The following is a 19,867-nucleotide window of genomic DNA, read 5'->3' on the forward strand; positions in this document are numbered from 1 at the left end:
TAACTTTTCTATTGTAATCTTACAGACATTGTGATTCTATATAAGGATTAGTTTTCTCTAACAATTGCAAGAATATGGGAAGGCATTCTGTTTATTTTTCATGAAATTTTTCTCCACATAGTATACCGAATATATATATACCACAATTCAAACTTTATCTTTATTGGCAAATACCTGTTACCCACATGATTAACTGTTTCCCACTTCCCATATTTAACTTATTTACTCTATTAGATGTCTTATTAAATTTTCTTCGGAAATATACCTTATTTACTAAATATGATATCTTATTGAATTAATGAAATCTTTAGGATATTTCATTTAATACATCAGATATGTTATGATAAGATTACATTTTATTAAATGAGATATTCAATTTGTTATTTTAGATGTCATAATTCAAATTAAATTAGATATTTTATTTTTTTTTAAGTAAGGATTAAATTTAAATCTGAGACAATAAACCCTCCCTTAGAACTGACAGCAATTGATGTGCGTATGAGAGGAAGTGATAAAAAATTGCAGTTGTAAACTGGTTCAATTTGTTCTTTCATAGACAATATCACTGTGTGCATTAAAAGGACATGATGAACATGATGCTGAGTTGAAGGCGGTTGTCTCCACCAATCTTTCTTCTGCCCTAAAACCATGTGCTATGAAGACAAATTTGACATAACAATGACAGCATACGTTTGAAAAATTTTCCTTATTTGTAGGGATCATGAAAATCTTGTTTTTTTTATAATCTTATCAAATTTCCTTTATAAGAAAAGAAACAAGATATCTTATTTAATAAATCAAATATCTAGTTTAATTTTTCTTATAATATATATGATATAATCAATTGGATTCATGTTTATTTGTAAATTAGGTATCTTATATAATGGATATTAAATAAGATATCAACTTTTACCTAGTCATCTTACAAACAAATAGCTTATTTGACAAATTAAGATATCTTACTTACGGTATTTTTTATCAAGAAACTGATCAACATTGATACATTGCTTAATGACAGCTTAGCCTGCCATACATATGTAATTAAAAAATCTTGGACAAACACTGTAAAAAAAGAGAACATCACACTTAAATCAGAAAATCTACATTTTATTTGTAAAAAGCAGTTCAACCAGCCCATTAATCATATCTACTTTTTACATGGAAAATTAAAAATGCAAAAACAGAAGAATTTTACTAACAAAACAATTCATTAAATTTTTAAAGGTGCTTAATCATCATCATCATCAATCATCATCATCATCATCATCATCATCAATCATCATCATCATCATCATCATCATCATCATCATCATCATCATCATCATCATCATCATCAATGTAAAGACTTAAATAAGGCACAGTTACATAAAAATACAACATATAAAACTGATCAAATATTGATCTTGCTTACTGTAATAAGTATATGATCTACAATTCTCCCTTTAAATAAGTATTTAAAACTGTAGCCTCCGAAAAAACAAGAGTGTTAAGGGCAAAAGTAACACTCAAAAATATATCAATCTTAGTGCTTCACTTGATCAAATTTTGTGAAATGCTAATTTTTTTTTCTAATTTGATATATATTTGAAAATTTTCACTGACCACTTGTTATCTGTAACCAAGAACAATCAGGGTCATCATATTTACAACTAATGAAAAGTCTATCAGTAATATATTGGCAAGTTTGTTACTGTATTTATCTTGCTAAGAGGGAGCCAACACATAACATCTTTATTACCAAGCACCGGGTTTATTTTAGGTAAGTAGGAAGTGATAAGTAGAACTGACATAATTACTGGTAAGAAAGCTGCCACCATTTGTCATCTGTGTCTGAACAGATAATATATTTTTTCAGATATGGCACATAATTTGTAAAGATGGCAATTATAAAAAAAATAATGCTACTACCTGTGGATACATGTATCACATTAACTTTGTTATGAGTGTACTAACATCCATCAATTAATATTGTTCTGACTACACATGTAATAACACCTAAACCAACTGTGATTGGCTGAAGATTCCTGTTGTTTTGGGGGAGACATAACTTTTTGACATCAGATGCAATGTGACAAAAATATAACTATGACATAATCAACAGAAGTTTACGCTTTCATTTCATGTGAGATCAAAGAATAACAATTTACAAAGGCAAGGTAAAATGGAAAAATAATTCTATGATTTCTTTCATAAACTTCAAATGACTGGAAACATATATAAGATCATTATAACGCTTTGAGGAGAAAAAAACTTATCTCCCTTCTAAATATATGATGTAACGAAGGCAGTTTAGACATTAGATCTAGGTAGTTACCTAAGTTTTCTGTGATATTGTTTTTGTGTAACACTGGGAGATACCTCTATACAATATGAAAGGTTTACTTTCCATCATTGCTTAAAAGAGCTATGTTTAGTAATATAAAATGTTTGTAATTATGACAGTGGTCCTTATACAACCAATGGTTCACAAGCTTGGTACTCTACCAAATAAGTATCAAACCAGAACAACCAATGGTTCACAAACCTGACACTCTACCAAATAAGTATCAAACCTGAACAACCAATGGTTCACGAGCCTGACACTCTACCAAATAAGTATTAAACCTGAACAACTGAAAGTTCACAAGCCTGACACTCTACCAAATAAGTATCAAACCTGAACAACCAATGGTTCACAAGCCTGACACTCTACCAAATAAGTATCAAACCTGTACAACCAATGGTTCACAAGCCTGACACTCTACCAAATAAGTATCAAACCTGAACAACCAGTGGTTCACAAGCTTGACATTCTACCAAATAAGTATCAAACCTGAACAACTGAAGGTTCACAAGCCTGACACTCTACCAAATAAGTATCAAACCTGAACAACCAATGGTTCACAAGCTGAGTACTCTACCATATTGTCATTGATAAATAGGATTTGAACCTAGGACTTCTGGCTTACTAGCGTTAAGTTTAAATGTTAAAACTAAAGAGACGATCTCTCTAGCCGTGCGGTATATTATGGAAAGTGTTTTAGCTGTGTTACATAATAATATAATTCTTGAACACCATATGACTCATAAGTGACCAGAACAATCTATGGCCTCTACCTTATAAGCTTTTAGAAAGGAAATTCCCTTGACACTTTGACAAAGTATGTACCTTTAACTTAAAAGTGATGCTTGTATTCAAGTTATATAAAACAATATCATCTTAACAATTCAGGGCATCAGCTTAATCACTTTAGTGATAACAACAGTTAAATATTTTGTATACTCAGGTATTTAGTTTTCATGACATATCTGCCTTTGTCCTATGATCTGTGACGTGATAAACATGACAATGACTTTTGGTTTTGTACCTTGAGGAAGCTTTGAATTTTCATGACATCAACATATCTGCCTTTGTCATACAATCTGTGTCATGGTAACATGACAATGACTTTTACTTTTGAACCTTGAGGAAACTTTTACTTTTCATGACATGTTTGCCTTTGTCATACAACCTATGACATGAAAAAGATGATGACTTTTGATTCTCATACATTTTGGAAGCTTTGTTGTTCTCACAGTCATATCAATTACCCAAGAATACATCTGTCCTATAACCTGCACCTTCATCAGGACAAATGATTGGTAAAATGTCTCGTTTCTCCATGTGACATAGTTGTAAACTGATCCAAAGATATATTCTCTCTCTCTAACTCTTCTTTCAATTTGTCTCTGGGCTCCAGGTAGAACTGAAACGCACATTATAATGGTGATATTAGATAGGCATTAAACATACCACAACAATCTACTGTATTGTTACTGAAGATATTCTTCAGTTGGCGATTTACACAGATTATAATACAGGTGCATAGTTACCAATGAAATTCTATAAATAACTCACTGATCATGTGACTGTCACATTAAGTATTGTAACAGATCTATTCAATTAATACATGTACCAGAAAAGAAGAAAAAATCCAATATTCTACAAATATTGAGTATACTTGAAATAACTTAACAGTTATATATATATATATGTATACATGTTTATATTAATTTGATAAATTTGCCTGTGCTGATACGATTGAGCAAAAATAGACAAATGAACTCTTTCATAAATTCCATATGTAACCTGCAGGTATTAACAGGGGATGGTGTAACAGTAATATACAGGTATGGTTTCAGTATAATGCCTTATACTTAAAAACATCTCTATATCTCCTTACCTCTGTGGTCAGTTTGAAGGTTCCCCAATGTATGCCTATAGAGTTCTCAGATCGTATCATCTTGTGTACTCCAACTGCCTCCTCTGGATTGATGTGACTCATTTTCATAAACCACCTAGAGGGAAAGACAACCATCACTTGTTACATTATACTCTCAGTAAAAAACTTCTATAAAATTAAAAAACAAGTTTTTTATTTTGTCTGTTAAAATAAAATAATTAAAATGAAGAATAATAAAAAATTATCATGAATGTCTTGTGGATGACCTTAGATCATAGGCCCCTATAGGAATATCGGTCATGATGAAGATTTGATTGCAGTTTGACCTTGGATCATAGCCCCATACAGGAATGTATGTCAGGGTGAAGGTATACCTGTATCCTTACCTTGGTGCATAAGTCCCTACAGGAATGTCTGTTAGGGTGAAAATTTACCTGTATCCTTACCTTCATAAGTCCTTACAGGAATGTCTGTTAGGGTGAAGGCATACCTGTATCCTAACTTTGGTGCGTAAGTCCCTACAGGAATGTCTGTTAGGGTGAAGGCATACCTGTATCCTTACCTTGGTGCGTAACTCCCTACAGGAATGTTTGTTAAGGTGAAGGCATACCTGTATCCTTACCTTAGATCATAACCCTATATAGGAATGTCTGTCAGGGTGAAGGCATACCTGTATCCTTACCTTGGTGCCTAAGTCCCTATAGGAATGTCTTTCAAGGTGAAGGCATACCTGTATCCTTACCTTGGTGCGCAAGTCCCTAAAGGAATGTCTGTCAGGGTAAAGGCATACCTGTATCCTTACCTTGGTTCGTAGGCTCCTATAGGAATGGCTGCCAGGGTGAAAATTTACCTGTAGTTTTACTGTAGATTAATGGTCCGATTGGACTGTCTGTCATTCATGTGTAGCCTTATCTTGGTTCGTAGGCTCCTATAGGAATGTTTGTCAGGGTAAAAATTTACCTGTAGATTACTTTAGATTTTGGTCCGATTGGACTGTCTGTCATTTATGTGTAGCCTTACCTTGGTTCGTAGGCTCCTATAGGAATAGCTGCCAGGGTAAATGGACCATACAGATGACCAATTTGTGAGAAAACATCACAATAAGCAGTGTCTCCAACAAAGTAAAAACTGGTGTCTCCCTTCCTCAGGACCCATCCACCCCACAATACCTGTAAATATTACCACATTCAAATGTCTGTTAGTCAATTAATGTTTGCAAATTAAATTAGATGACCAGATATCAAAATGTTAGTGGTCAAAGCAATAAAGTTTGAAAGTAAGAAAAACAAAAAAGAGCTACAACTGATGGTCAACCATTTACCTTGACTGATGACCACCAAAATCAAATTAAGTGTAGAACCTGATGTTTGGCGTGACTTACAGACTTAGATATTTATCAGATCCACGGTACTACAGACACATTCATACACCAAGTAATTACTGTATTGTATACAGTAACACTTTAACCAAAGGTTATTTCCATTAATATATAAAAAAAAACTGGTGTTTCACTGTAACATTTCTTAAGTTAACAATGGGCCTGCAGTGCCCACCTGATATATATATATACCAGTCAAATATTATGCCTCTCAGCATTTAAGTTCATGAGAAGAAGTGTTTAAACAAATTTGACACCTGTGAACTTGAATATCAGTCAAGGTCATATCTTTTCATACACTTTTTCAGGCTTTATCCTAAGAACAATCCGGCCATATGTTATGCCTCTAGGCCTATGAGTTCATAAAAAGAAGTTGTTTAAATGTTTCAATAAATTTGACCCTTGTAACCTTGAATATACATCAAGGTAATTTCTTTTCCTAAACTTTGTCAGGCTTCATCCTAAGAACATACCAGCTAAATATCATGCCTCTAGGCCTTTTAGTTCATGAGAAGAAGTCATTTATATGTTTTAACATATTTGACCCCTGTGACCTTAAAAAAAGGGCAAGGTCATTTATTTTTGCAACTTCGTTGGGCTTCATCATGGGAACATACTAGCCTAATATCATGCCTTTGGTCCTTTTTTGGTTCAATAAGAAGTACTCGTTTAAATGTTTTAACTAATTTGATCTTCAGGCCAGGTGAGCTAAAAAGTTCCATGTAACCAATTATAGGTTAAAAGTTTCCCTATATCATTTCCTAACTAAAAAGTTTCTCTATAATTTTTCCTAAGTTAAATGATTCTCTCAACTTTTCCAAAGGAAAAATTTTCCCCTAAAACTTTTTCCTAATTAAAAAGTTTGCCTGTTACTTTCCTAATTAAAACTTTTCCCTGAAATCTTTTCTTAATTAAAAAGTTTCCCCGATACCTTTCCTCCATAAAAGGTTTCTCTAAAATCTTTCCTAAGTAACAAAATTGGTTAAGCACTTACTTTATTGAAATCTTTAATTCCCCTCCTACACCAATGCTGTGAAGGAACAAAGGTGAAGGTTGTTCCATCTCCTAGGGGAGACAACTCCTCCTCCCACCAGGTAAACTCCCGGACATTGTCACAACCACTGTCTTTAAACCAAGACTTAAGTCCCATTGGTGTCAACCAACGCAGGGTATGCCCAAACCTTCGATTTAATCCAACAACAGATGGGTAATCAAGATGGTCATAGTGGTTATGACTAATTAAAACAGCATGTATAGGAGGAAGGTCTCTTATTGTCATGGCAACCGGACGGTATCTTTTAAAGCTGCTTGGTGAAATGCTTGGAATAGGAAAAGTGGTATCCCCGAATACAGGATCAGTCAGTATATTGATACCATTCATCTGAATCAGGAGACTCGCATGTCCAAGCCATGTTGCCTGGATACCAGTGGCTGGAGGATTAGCCAAGAGTGCCTTGTTTGGTGTTAGTACTGGCAGTGTTTTGTCCAATTCCTGTATAGCAAATAAAGTCATCAGTTAGAGTCTGCTTACTATATGTATTACAACAGTTAACAATAGGGTCATGGCCCTTGATAACTATCTGACAATTGATGAATGGATGGACAATCACAGAATTTGCAGATGGTGGTCTGACAAATCTGATGAATTCCCATGATGATATTTCAGACCACATTTGGTATAAATCCAATCAAGCAATAAGGAAGAACAGCGTTTTGAAGCAAAATCATTGACTAATATTCCCATTTGGGGTCCCGCTCCCTAAACCTCCCACCCCCCTACCCCTACTGTCTCATTGCCTACCGTAACTGATGAATCAGGCCAAAGTTTGTTGAAATTCATCAGGCAGAAAGGAGGAGTAGGGTTTTAAAGCTAATTTCAGCACCTCCGACTTTGGGGCCCCATCTTTCCACCCCTAGGGGTTGAATCAAACTTCTGAATGTAGCAAACAATAACTATCACCCAATGATGCTTCAGACAAAATTTGATTGAAATACAATGAGGTATGAAAAAGGAACAGGGTTTTAAAGAAAAAGTATACAAATGATGCATGACCCAAGACACGCATCCCATGATGCATGGCCTTTTGGGTCAGATGACCTAAAAAGTTTGCTTTGTATATATATATATATTGCAACAGATAAAATCTTCTTAGTATATATTACAACAGTTAAAAAATCTGCTTAATGTATGTATTACAACAGGTAAAATCTGCTTAGTGTATGTATTACAACAGGTAAAATCTGCTTAGTGTATGTAGTACAACAGGTAAAATCTGCTTAGTGTATGTATTACAACAGGTAAAATCTGCTTAGTGTATGTAGTACAACAGGTAAAATCTGCTTAGTGTATGTATTACAACAGGTAAAATCTGCTTAGTGTATGTATTACAACAGGTAAAATCTGCTTAGTGTATGTATTACAACAGGTAAAATCTGCTTAGTGTATGTATTACAACAGGTAAAATCTGCTTAGTGTATGTATTACAACAGGTAAAATCTGCTTAGTGTATGTATTACAACAGGTAAAATCTGCTTAGTGTATGTAGTACAACAGGTAAAATCTGCTTAGTGTATGTATTACAACAGGTAAAATCTGCTTAGTGTATGTATTACAACAGGTAAAATCTGCTTAGTGTATGTAGTACAACAGGTAAAATCTGCTTAGTGTATGTAGTACAACAGGTAAAATCTGCTTACTGTATGTATTACAACAGGTAAAATCTGCTTAGTGTATGTATTACAACAGGTAAAATCTGCTTAGTGTATGTAGTACAACAGGTAAAATCTGCTTAGTGTATGTATTACAACAGGTAAAATCTGCTTAGTGTATGTATTACAACAGGTAAAATCTGCTTAGTGTATGTATTACAACAGGTAAAATCTGCTTAGTGTATGTAGTACAACAGGTAAAATCTGCTTAGTGTATGTAGTACAACAGGTAAAATCTGCTTAGTGTATGTATTACAACAGGTAAAATCAGCTTACTTGATGTATTACAACAGGTAAAATCTGCTAAATGTATTCATTTCAATAGCTAAATGTCTAAAAACCAGGTATTAAACTATGACCTTTCCTCTGTAAGACCTTCCTTATTACAACAATACTATGGTCCTTCTCCAATAAGACTTTCCCTATTACAGCATTGACATACCTGTTGGCTGGGTATAGAACTATGGTCCTCCTGTAAAACCTTCGCTGTTACATCATAGACATACCTGTTGACTTGGTATAGAACTATGGCCCTTCTCCTGTAAGACCTTCCCTATTACAGCATTGACATACCTGTTGGCTGGGTATAGAATTATGGTCCTCCTGTAAGACCTCCCTATTACAGCATTGACATACCTGTTGACTGGGTATAGAACTATGGTCCTCCTGTAAGACCTTCCCTATTACAGCATTGACATACCTGTTGACTGGGTATAGAACTATTGTCCTCCTGTAAGACCTCCCTATTACAGCATTGACATACCTGTTGACTTGGTATAGAACTAGGGCCCTTCTCCTGTAAGACCTTCCCTATTACAGCATTGACATACCTGTTGGCTGGGTATACAACTATTTTCCTCCTGTAAGACCTCCCTATTACAGCATTGACATACCTGTTGACTGGGTATAGAACTAGGGCCCTTCTCCTGTAAGACCTTCCCTATTACAGCATTGACATACCTGTTGGCTGGGTATAGAACTATGATCCTCCTGTAAGACCTCCCTATTACAGCATTGACATACCTGTTGGCTGGGTATAGAACTATGGTCCTCCTGTAAGACTTCCCTATTACTGCATTGACATACCTGTTGACTGGGTATAGAACTATTGTCCTCCTGTAAGACCTTCCCTATTACAGCATTGACATACCTGTTGGCTGGGTATAGAACTATGGTCCTCCTGTAAGACCTTCCCTGTTACAGCATTGACATACCTGTTGACTGGGTATAGAACTATGGTCCTCCTGTAAGACCTCCCTATTACAGCATTGACATACCTGTTGACTGGGTATAGAACTATTGTCCTCCTGTAAGACCTCCCTATTACAGCATTGACATACCTGTTGACTGGGTATAAAACTATGGTCCTCCTGTAAGACCTCCCTATTACAGCATTGACATACCTGTTGGCTGGGTATAGAACTATGGTCCTCCTGTAAGACCTTCCCTGTTACAGCATTGACATACCTGTTGACTTGGTATAGAACTATGGTCCTCCTATAAGACCTTCCCTATTACAGCATTGACATACCTGTTGGCTGGGTATAGAACTATGGTCCTCCTGTAAGACCTTCCCTGTTACAGCATTGACATACCTGTTGACTGGGTATAGAACTATGGTCCTCCTGTAAGACCTTCCCTATTACAGCATTGACATACCTGTTGACTGGGTATAGAACTATGGTCCTCCTGTAAGACCTTCCCTATTACAGCATTGACATACCTGTTGGCTGGGTATAGAACTATGGTCCTCCTGTAAGACCTTCCCTGTTACAGCATTGACATACCTGTTGACTGGGTATAGAACTATGGTCCTCCTGTAAGACCTTCCCTATTACAGCATTGACATACCTGTTGACTAGGTATAGAACTATGGTCCTCCTGTAAGACCTCCCTATTACAGCATTGATATACCTGTTGACTGGGTATAGAAATATGGTCCTCCTGTAAGACCTCCCTATTACAGCATTGACATACCTGTTGACTGGGTATAGAACTATGGTCCTCCTGTAAGACCGTCCCTGTTACAGCATTGACATACCTGTTGACTGGGTATAGAACTATGGTCCTCCTGTAAGACCTTCCCTATTACAGCATTGACATACCTGTTGGCTGGGTATAGAACTATTGTCCTTCTCCTGTAAGACCTTCCCTATTACAGCATTGACATACCTGTTGGCTGGGTATAGAACTATTGTCCTTCTCCTGTAACACCTTCCCTAGAGTACTAAATGATGGCATTTCCCATGTCCTCCAAGGACTTTCATACCGGCCATTGAGGTACAGTGGCTGGGCACACTGAGCATTAGTTGATGAGGATGCTGATGCCAAATTTCGATAGATACTGTAAAGACAGATATTTCCACATCACCTTAACTAAAACAGACCACCTCAATCTTATTCTAAAGGCTATGTTAGAACCTTGGTTCAAGATAACATTCAATATGCTAGCAACAGTTTTCAACTTTTTAATATACTTTCAATCATAACATTGAAATTTTTCACCATTATTTGTTAAAAGTGCTCAAAATTAACTTCTGCCTTACATTTCATTTCTATGTCTTCTTCCGACAAATTTATCACATGCACATAACTGACATTAAAATATGTGCCAAGGCCATTTCTTTGCACAATCTACATCAGAAAATGGGTCCAGATCATTGTTGATAATCTGTCATCCCTGCATTTTATTAACCAAATATCAAATTTCTTGCCCATTAAGTTATTTACAAGACATTAGAAATGTTTACAACATTTGACTCCTGTGACAATGACACTTGATCAATGTTATTAATCTGAAAAAATAAATAACAAAAAGCACAGATATAATTTTTTCCCAGCATCCTATTGACTAAATATGGTGTTCCTGAACCTTTTGGCTAAAGAATTCTTAAGAAAATGTTTGAAGAATTCCAACATTTATGGCCTTATCGATGTTGGCCACGACTTTAAAAATGAACAAACACCATAACTCTTCATCCAAGCAAGATATACTGGCAAAATATACTTCAAATCTTTGGTCGTTGAGAAGTTGTTGATTGATTTAGTGATACATGTATTTGAGTCCACAGTGCCCTTCAAGAGTGTTGATTTGATACCCATTTATCGTGGAACATTACTAGTATCATGCCCTTAGTAATTTTGGATATTCACATCAATAGCCCGTTTTTCAGCATTTTAATAATTTGCCAAATATTATAACCCTTTATTTCTATGTAACTGAGAAGCCAGGTCATTTATTGGGAAAAAATTAATGTGAGATGGATTATACCTGGAAAAGTATCGCATATTGACATAAACTTGCCTGTACTTTAAACAAACCAACTTTAAAATATGTGGTAGGGGAAAACTTTATCAGGGGCTATTAAATCAGAGACATGCATCATTTCAGTCCAAAAAAATCTCTATATGTCTTGTTATTGCAAGTTTCACTATTAAGACCACCTCACAATTAAGTCCAGTTTTGAAAACACATAAAGACCAGCTTTGTGTATAATTTCACCTCACTAAGACCACAAATCACAGAGTTACTTGCATCCACTGAATACATCTACCAAGTGTCACATCAGTTATAATATACAGTTACTTTGTGTTTTATGATGTAAAAGCACTAAAATCACTTTATAAATCATTATTTAAATTATCACCTTTGATGACTCATTTCTGATTTTAATTAACAAGCTAATTGTAGACCGAAAAATCAACTTCATTTAAATGTTATGAAAAAAGAAGTTTGCCAAGAAATATGGTTCACTTGAGAAAAAAAATAACCAAAAAATTAAAACTACAATCTAACCCTTCTGAAAAGGTCCACACGACACAGATATTCACGATTTTCGCACAACTACTTTATTTTTTTCATGTCATCAGGCTGTCATTTACGTCTCTGAGATTTAGTGATGTTTTCAGAAACGGAAGTGTATTCACATGTCCGATACTCATGTCGATCAGGTGAGCGAATTTGAGGTCGGATCTGTGGATTTTTTTTTTTTTTAGAAAAATACTGGTGTTTCACTGATCAGTTTGAACACATTTGATTTCATTTCTGTATTTTGTTGGTGGCAATTCGTTGATATAGGGTAGCTAGCGTGAAATGGTTCTTAAGGGGTCAGAAACCAATGCGCCGATGATACAGTAGGTTCTTCGGGGGTAACAATTCATACCGTCACAAGTCGAGCTGTATGGTAATGTATTAGTGAGGGATATCATGTACCAAATGGGACAAACTTTACTAAGTGTTGTTCTGTATCGACAATACTTCAATACAAACCTTGTGAACTGTTTGATATATTGTTGACAGCAGATCCGAGAAACTGCTGCAATCATGATGCCTCTTCGCTCTTCGGATGTGTCCCCTGAATACAAAGATAAAACCCGAAAACTCCGAAAGGCAACGTTGCTACTTTCATTTTGCTAGAAGTCAGCAAATAGGACGTTGGCAGATCAACAGTGGTAAGTCGATATTTTATTAATCCTTAATGTTATATTAAATTGATACACATTTGACGATCTTATACCTAAACTGTTACGTCATCTTACCTTTGAATCGCTGTATCGATAATTATGTTCAAATGTATTGTTACAATATGTCGTTGTTACGTAAGGCCGATTAAAGCCCACTGACTGAACATTGGGCGCCGTTTTCCTTTTGTATTTCATTGAAATGATATCAACAAAATTATTTGGCGATTCTATTCAGTTTAAAACGTATCAACTATCCAGTTTGAATAGGTGATATCACAAAACATTTGTAGTAGAGTGTATACTTAGAGTTACTGAATGGTATATTTCTGTAAAGATACTATAGAGTATGTAGACTTCGTCAGTGTTACTGAGTGGTATATTTCTGTAAAGATACTATAGAGTATGTAGATTTCGTCAGTGTTACTGAGTGGTATATTTCTGTAAAGATAAAGAGTGTGTATATTTAGTCAGTGTTACTGAATGGTATATCTCTGTAATGACACTACAGAGTATGTAGACTTCGTCAGTGTTACTGAGTGGTATATTTCTGTAAAGATACTATAGAGTATGTAGATTTCGTCAGTGTTACTGAGTGGTATATTTCTGTAAAGATAAAGAGTGTGTATATTTAGTCAGTGTTACTGAGTGGTATATTTCTGTAAAGATAAAGAGTGTGTAGATTTAGTCAGTGTTACTGAGTGGTATATCTCTGTAAAGATAAAGAGTGTGTAGATTTAGTCAGTGTTACTGAGTGGTATATCTCTGTAATGATACTACAGAGTGTGTAGATTTAGTCAGTGTTACTGAGTGGTATATTTCTGTAAAGATAAAGAGTGTGTAGATTTAGTCAGTGTTACTGAGTGGTATATCTCTGTAATGATATAAGAGTGTGTATATTTAGTCAGTGTTACTGAGTGGTATATTTCTGTAAAGATAAAGAGTGTGTAGATTTAGTCAGTGTTACTGAGTGGTATATCTCTGTAATGATACTACAGAGTGTGTAGATTTAGTCAGTGTTACTGAGTGGTATATTTCTGTAAAGATAAAGAGTGTGTAGATTTAGTCAGTGTTACTGAGTGGTATATCTCTGTAAAGATAAAGAGTGTGTAGATTTAGTCAGTGTTACTGAGTGGTATATCTCTGTAAAGATAAAGAGTGTGTAGATTTAGTCAGTGTTACTGAGTGGTATATCTCTGTAAAGATAAAGAGTGTGTAGATTTAGTCAGTGTTACTGAGTGATATATCAATTTGTTTTATAATCAGATAAAGTAATTAGTTTAGCTTGCTAGGGATCAACGTACATGTTTATAATCAATGATGCGTTCATAATAACCAGATTACTGTCTGACTGAATCACTATTTTTTTTGTAGAATAAAATGAAAATATGGCCGCCATTGATGTAAAAGACTCAAATATACTCCAAAGCACAAGGACAAAACCAGTGTATGCCAATGGTGTCTACAATAATCCTTGGACCACATGGGTAGAACCATCGTTTTGCAAAGTTCTGTATAGAATGCTAGTGAAGGAAAAAGACCACAGCAAAATCCCCAGTGAAAAACAGGTTGGTCATTTGTGACTTCTGTCAGATGTCACCTAGTGACAACTGCTGTTCTGCAGAACAAAACGTATGCAGCAAATGCTATTTCTCGTCGTCTTGTAGTAAGCACATCCACTGACTTTGAATCAGAGATTATGTCTGCGTCCTTGATCTTGTTGCGAGAAGATTATCTAGTATGTGATATTAACAAAGAAAAGGAATTTGTTTATTTTTGGTAGTTTCACCATCACATTCTAAACTTACCAGTTCAAATTTTAGATTGAATCCGATAGACAGCAATCCTCCAATCAAAATCACCATACCACTTTCAACTCCTGCCATACACACATACATGTGCATACATATTACAACACACATGTGACATTAAGGCACAAAACATACATGTCAACAGTGCCTAAAAATCATATTTTTATATATCAATGTAGTTTACTTCATTTGTTATCAAATTTTTAAATATTTGAATTTAATCTTTTGTAACAGGAATTAGATAAACATTTACCAGTCCAGAAGCCTGATTTTGATCAGTTGATGAATCCGCCCAAGTCTGGTGTACAAGCCACGTGGATTGGCCATGCAAGTGTGTTGGTCCAGCTAGACGGCATTACTGTAATAACAGATCCGATCTTCAGTGAACGTTGCTCCATGTTTCAGTGGATTGGACCAAAGCGATATCGCCCTCCACCCTTTAAAATTGATGAGCTGCCAGTCCTTGATGCTGTGGTTATAAGTCATAATCACTACGATCACCTTGATCATGGATCTGTGGTCAGTCTGAACAAAAAGTTTGGGGATGAGTTGTGGTGGTATGTTCCCATGGGAACAAGGCGATGGATGCTTGATTGTGGCTGTAAAAATGTTGTGGAACTGTCCTGGTGGGAGGAACACAGACATTCTCCTGACCAAAATATAACGTTTTGTTTGACACCATCACAGCACTGGTGTAAACGTACAGCAACTGACACAAATAAGGTAAGCAGTCCGAATTATTCTGACTATTTTCTATTAAATATTTTTTGTTTCTGGAGTTCATCAATTCCAAACCAATATGAAAAAAAATTGATAAAATGTTCAACAACAGCCACACTTTATCTATTCCAGACCAATATGATAAGGCCAAAAGAAAGTTATAATAATTCAGCCTTACAATTTTTCAATATTAGTCACAGTTCATAGATTTCAGACTGAGATAAGAGGTTTCATAGAATATTAGAGTAATATTGACTACAAGATTCCGGAATCTGTGTAAACATATAACAACATCTTTATATCAGTTTTTAACTGAAGCTTCATGTGGAGATCAAACATCAATACATTAACGATAGTAGAGGATCTTACATAAGTGTCAGTGTGTAAGATTCTATTTATCATGTAACTCATATTTCTGAAAAAAATAAGCAAAAATCTTCCATTCATTTCCTTATAAGAAAGACTTATTTCAATGCTGCCAGTACATTTTTCAAAATGGAGACATTCATGTGTGCCATCAAGATGTCACCTTTTCATGACATCACAACAGTGTTGTTTCACCTTTGTCTTAGAATATTTATTTTATGGCAGAGTGAAATGACACAACATGGCATTTATGGGGTAAAAAATTTGTCTGCATGTTTAGACATGTCTTAATATCTAGAAAGAATATATTGTAGTGTAAGGATAAATGTCTGGACCATTGATGTTCAGATTAAACAGGTCTCACATGATTTATATGTGTAATTATTCTACTTTATAGGCTCTGTGGGGAAGCTGGGTCATTAAGGGGCCAAATCATAGATTCTTCTTTGCTGGTGACACTGGATACTGTGAAGCTTTTAAACAAATAGGAGAGGAGTATGGTCCATTTGATCTGTCTGCCATACCTATTGGTGCATATGCACCGAGGTGAGTGAGGGTGATTGTAATTTATAATCTAACAAATATCCTGTACTTTCAGATATGTATGTATCATCAAACATGTATTTACTTAATGGTGAAAGTTGGGGTCTAAGAAACATAAGTGTTAGAACTTAATACTGTTGGGTGTTAGAACATAAGACATCTGAGTATCAAGACTCACAACACATGTGTGTTAGTATTTAAGACAGCTGGGTGTTAGAATGTAAGACAGCTGGGTGTTAGAACTTAATACTGCTGGGTGTTAGAACATAAGACATCTGAGTATCAAGACTCACAACACATTCATGATAGTATTTAAGACAGCTGGATGTTAGAACTTAAGACAGCTGGGCATTAGAACTTAAGACAGCTGGATGTTAGAACTTAAGACATGTGAGTATCAAGACTCACAACACATTTGTATTAGTATTTAAGACAGCTGGATGTTCAAACCTGAAACAACTTGGTGTCCAGACTTAGAACGTGTGTGTCAGGACTTAAGGCAGCTCTGTGTTAGAACCTGAAACAGCTTGGTGTTAGAATCTAAAACAGCTAGATGTAAGGACTTAGACAGCTGTGAATGTTGAATGATGGTTGTCAGAATCTAAGACAGCTTTAACCACTTTGTAACCTTGATTTGTTACCACTGTTACACATCATTCTGTCACAGGTATGTAATGAAGAGCCAGCATGTAGATCCTGAGGAGGCTGTCCTAATTCATCAGGATGTCAAGTCAAGTAATTCTCTAGGAATCCACTGGGGAACCTTCAAACTCACTTACGAGGTAACCAGACTAGTACCTATAAAATTAAATATGAGTATAGTAGGTAACCATGGATACAGCAGTCATGTCTGTAGCGTATTAAAGATAGATGTTATCATAGGATACAGGTAATCTTTGTACTGAAGTAATATCACAGACTAGCACAACCACTACCAAAGTATATTTTATCTTGTTGTAAACATCAACACCTGAGGAAATTCAGAGGATAGTGTAGGCCAAAATTAAATGATGGACTGTCCAGTAACGACAGAATGAGGAGTGAGACAATCAGGGACCATGAGGAAACTTCAGAGAATACAGTCATCACACATGTGGATATTTCGAACAAATTTTTACAATAAAATTTTTTAGGTCATCTGGTCAGTCCTAATTCCAAAATTGGTTTTATCTAAGGTAATCTGGTCTTTTCCAAATCAAAAATGAGTTTTTTCTTTATGTCACCAGGTCAGTTTGAAATCCAAAATGGCCTCCATTACTGCCATTTGGAACATCATATTTTAACTTCCTCTCCAATTCCATTTGTTCCATAGAGTAGGACATTGGTGGAGATGTTAAGGAAAGGATATGTACAAAGAGTTGTTATTTTTTGGCCTCGTCAAAACTTTGACACATTCAGGGGCCATTTTATAACAGAATTGTGCAATTATGCTTTTCCTGAATATCACCTATTTCAAATTTCTTCTCAAGTTCCATTAGTGGGTTCAGTTCAAACTTGCTTGACGTGATCCTCACATATTGGTGCCTTACGTTTTGGTACATTTGGGGTCAGTCCAAAATCCAAGATCTTGAAATACTTGGTACATATTTAACTCTTCTGTAGTTCCATTGGTGCTACTGAACTGAAGTTTTAGGGAAGTTGAGGAGCTGAAATGAATACTTATTTTTGTATTGTATTTTTTTGTTTGTTTGTTTTTTCATTTTTTGCCTTTCTGCTGAGATATTCTCAACTGCTTTAATCATTTATAAATAATCCTACTACTACTGGGCCTCACAGCTTTTTTTTCTGTTTCATTTTTTCGTATAACATTGGGGAATTTCCATTACCATTATGTAGAAATAGATTGTACATTTAACATGTCTTTCTTTCATTAATATAGTTCTATTTGGAACCAAAGACTAAGCTGGCTGAAGAACTGAAGAAATCTGACCTATCAGACGACTGTTTTGTAACGTTAAACCACGGAGAAACCAGGATATTTAGGAAGTGACTTTATACAATGGCTAAACAAACAATACAAATGATCACTAATACAGTGCCGAGTTTTACAGTTTAATTGACCAATGAGTTGCGTATATGATTATTGGACACTAGCCTCACGAACATTGCTCTTTTGAAGACTGTAATAAAAAGTTTGTCATGTCACATGTTCTGCACATGACTTTTATCTAGTGATATACGAGAACCTCCATTTTGACTTTATGATATATTATGTCATTTTTACATATTTTATGTATTTGTCCATCAGGCTGAATTTTTATGTTTACATTTAGTGATTTGTGGAGCGTATTTCATGTCAACACTAATTTTGTGTATTTTTATTTGTTTAACTAATGGACAAATTGTCAATACCAGTATATTGTATGCAACATTGTTTATTTTAAAATTTAATATTGTTTATTCATTATTTATTATTTGCTTATTTATTATCATTGATATCAAATTTGGTGACAATTTGTGCAGCTGTTTTGGTGAAGTAGTCATTTGAAACATTAAGTTAACAATCCACTATATCAATAATCCACCTAGCTTAAAAAACTGCGGATGGCTCTTTATCATTTTTTTATATATAATATTAATTTTTGTATGAATGTTTGTGTAGTTGTACTGATTTACTCAGAGTTGGGCAATATAAGCATTGACTTTGATGTCAATATCAATTTAAGTTAGAAATTAAATTTTGATTGAACATGATAAAAAGAAAATATTTGTAATTTTTTCATAACACTACTAAATACGTTTTTAACATTCAGCTAGAAAATTGGCCATTATGTTTCACCCATGCATTGTTCTCTGTCCAAAAATATTTTCACATTTTTCACTTCTCCTTAAAAATTGCCAGACAGATTTTAATTAAACTAGGCCACAGTTATCCTTGATGTTCAAATGATCAAAATTGTGAAATTTGGGGGTCCAGAACCCCAGGGAGCTAAGGGAGTGGACCCTGAAAGGGAAAATAGCTGAAATTTTAAGAAATCTTCTTCTCAAGCCCTGATAATGTCAGAGCTGAAATTATGTCCAACATTTATGTACTGGTACCCTATAGTAAATTTACCCCCTCCCAAAAGAAAAGTGAGACAATGGAGAGGGATGGAAAGGGGTAATCAATTTGCAGTTTCAGTAAAGCACCTTAACACCATTTCATCCATGAAAAACTATTTGATTCTACCATACTTGGATCTTGAAAAGCATTTTGAAATTTAATTGAACTTATTTTGACTTCTTGATGCCCCTTCCATCAACAACTGGGGGTCTATATGAGCAGACGTTTTAATTTAACTTTGACTGTTTTGACCAAGACGATCCTTTGGATAAGGGGAGTTAAATTTATAAGAAAGGAGTTCCGAGGCATACTGGGGTCATGTGCAGGCTCAGATGGGAGAATTTTGTAAAAATGAAATTCTTCAGATTTTCCTTCGTATTTTGAATGACATTAATGTGTGTAAAAGTTTATAATTTGATTTTTTATATATAGTAACTTTATGATATTAAAATAAAATAAAATTGACTTCAGAAATTTACCGACTTACTATTCCATGACGGAACTCTTCGTGTGACGTCATCTTTGTCCCAAATAAGTTACATTACGGAACTCCAATGATAGCAACGCGAAATTTTGAGATAGCAACTCGAAAATTCGAGCTAGTAATCCAAAATTTTGAGTTAGTCAGTTATTG

General features: G+C 35.0%; 2 protein-coding genes across 2 annotated transcripts; one reads left to right on the forward strand and one right to left on the reverse strand.

Annotated features, from left to right (window-relative positions):
- Positions 1–2,995: 2,995 nt before the first annotated feature.
- On the reverse strand, positions 2,996–12,615 carry LOC132549274 (N-acyl-phosphatidylethanolamine-hydrolyzing phospholipase D-like). Its single transcript, XM_060213191.1, has 6 exons — positions 12,560–12,615; positions 10,462–10,633; positions 6,575–7,072; positions 5,223–5,371; positions 4,203–4,317; positions 2,996–3,725 (listed from the first exon to the last, which is right to left on the reverse strand). The coding sequence occupies exons 1-6, from the start codon at positions 12,613–12,615 to the stop codon at positions 3,606–3,608; spliced, it is 1,110 nt and encodes a 369-aa protein (XP_060069174.1). The 3' UTR covers positions 2,996–3,605.
- Positions 12,616–12,692: 77 nt separating this feature from the next.
- LOC132549289 (N-acyl-phosphatidylethanolamine-hydrolyzing phospholipase D-like) lies at positions 12,693–18,812 on the forward strand. The gene is made up of 6 exons (XM_060213211.1): positions 12,693–12,741; positions 14,125–14,318; positions 14,796–15,284; positions 16,045–16,193; positions 16,858–16,972; positions 18,070–18,812. The coding sequence occupies exons 2-6, from the start codon at positions 14,139–14,141 to the stop codon at positions 18,178–18,180; spliced, it is 1,044 nt and encodes a 347-aa protein (XP_060069194.1). The 5' UTR covers positions 12,693–12,741; positions 14,125–14,138; the 3' UTR covers positions 18,181–18,812.
- The last annotated feature ends 1,055 nt before the right edge of the window (positions 18,813–19,867 follow it).

This window comes from Ylistrum balloti, unplaced genomic scaffold (assembly GCF_031769215.1).
Source record: "Ylistrum balloti isolate Yb309-2 unplaced genomic scaffold, AGI_CSIRO_Ybal_v1 Utg370052, whole genome shotgun sequence".
NCBI lineage: Eukaryota > Metazoa > Mollusca > Bivalvia > Pectinida > Pectinidae > Ylistrum > Ylistrum balloti.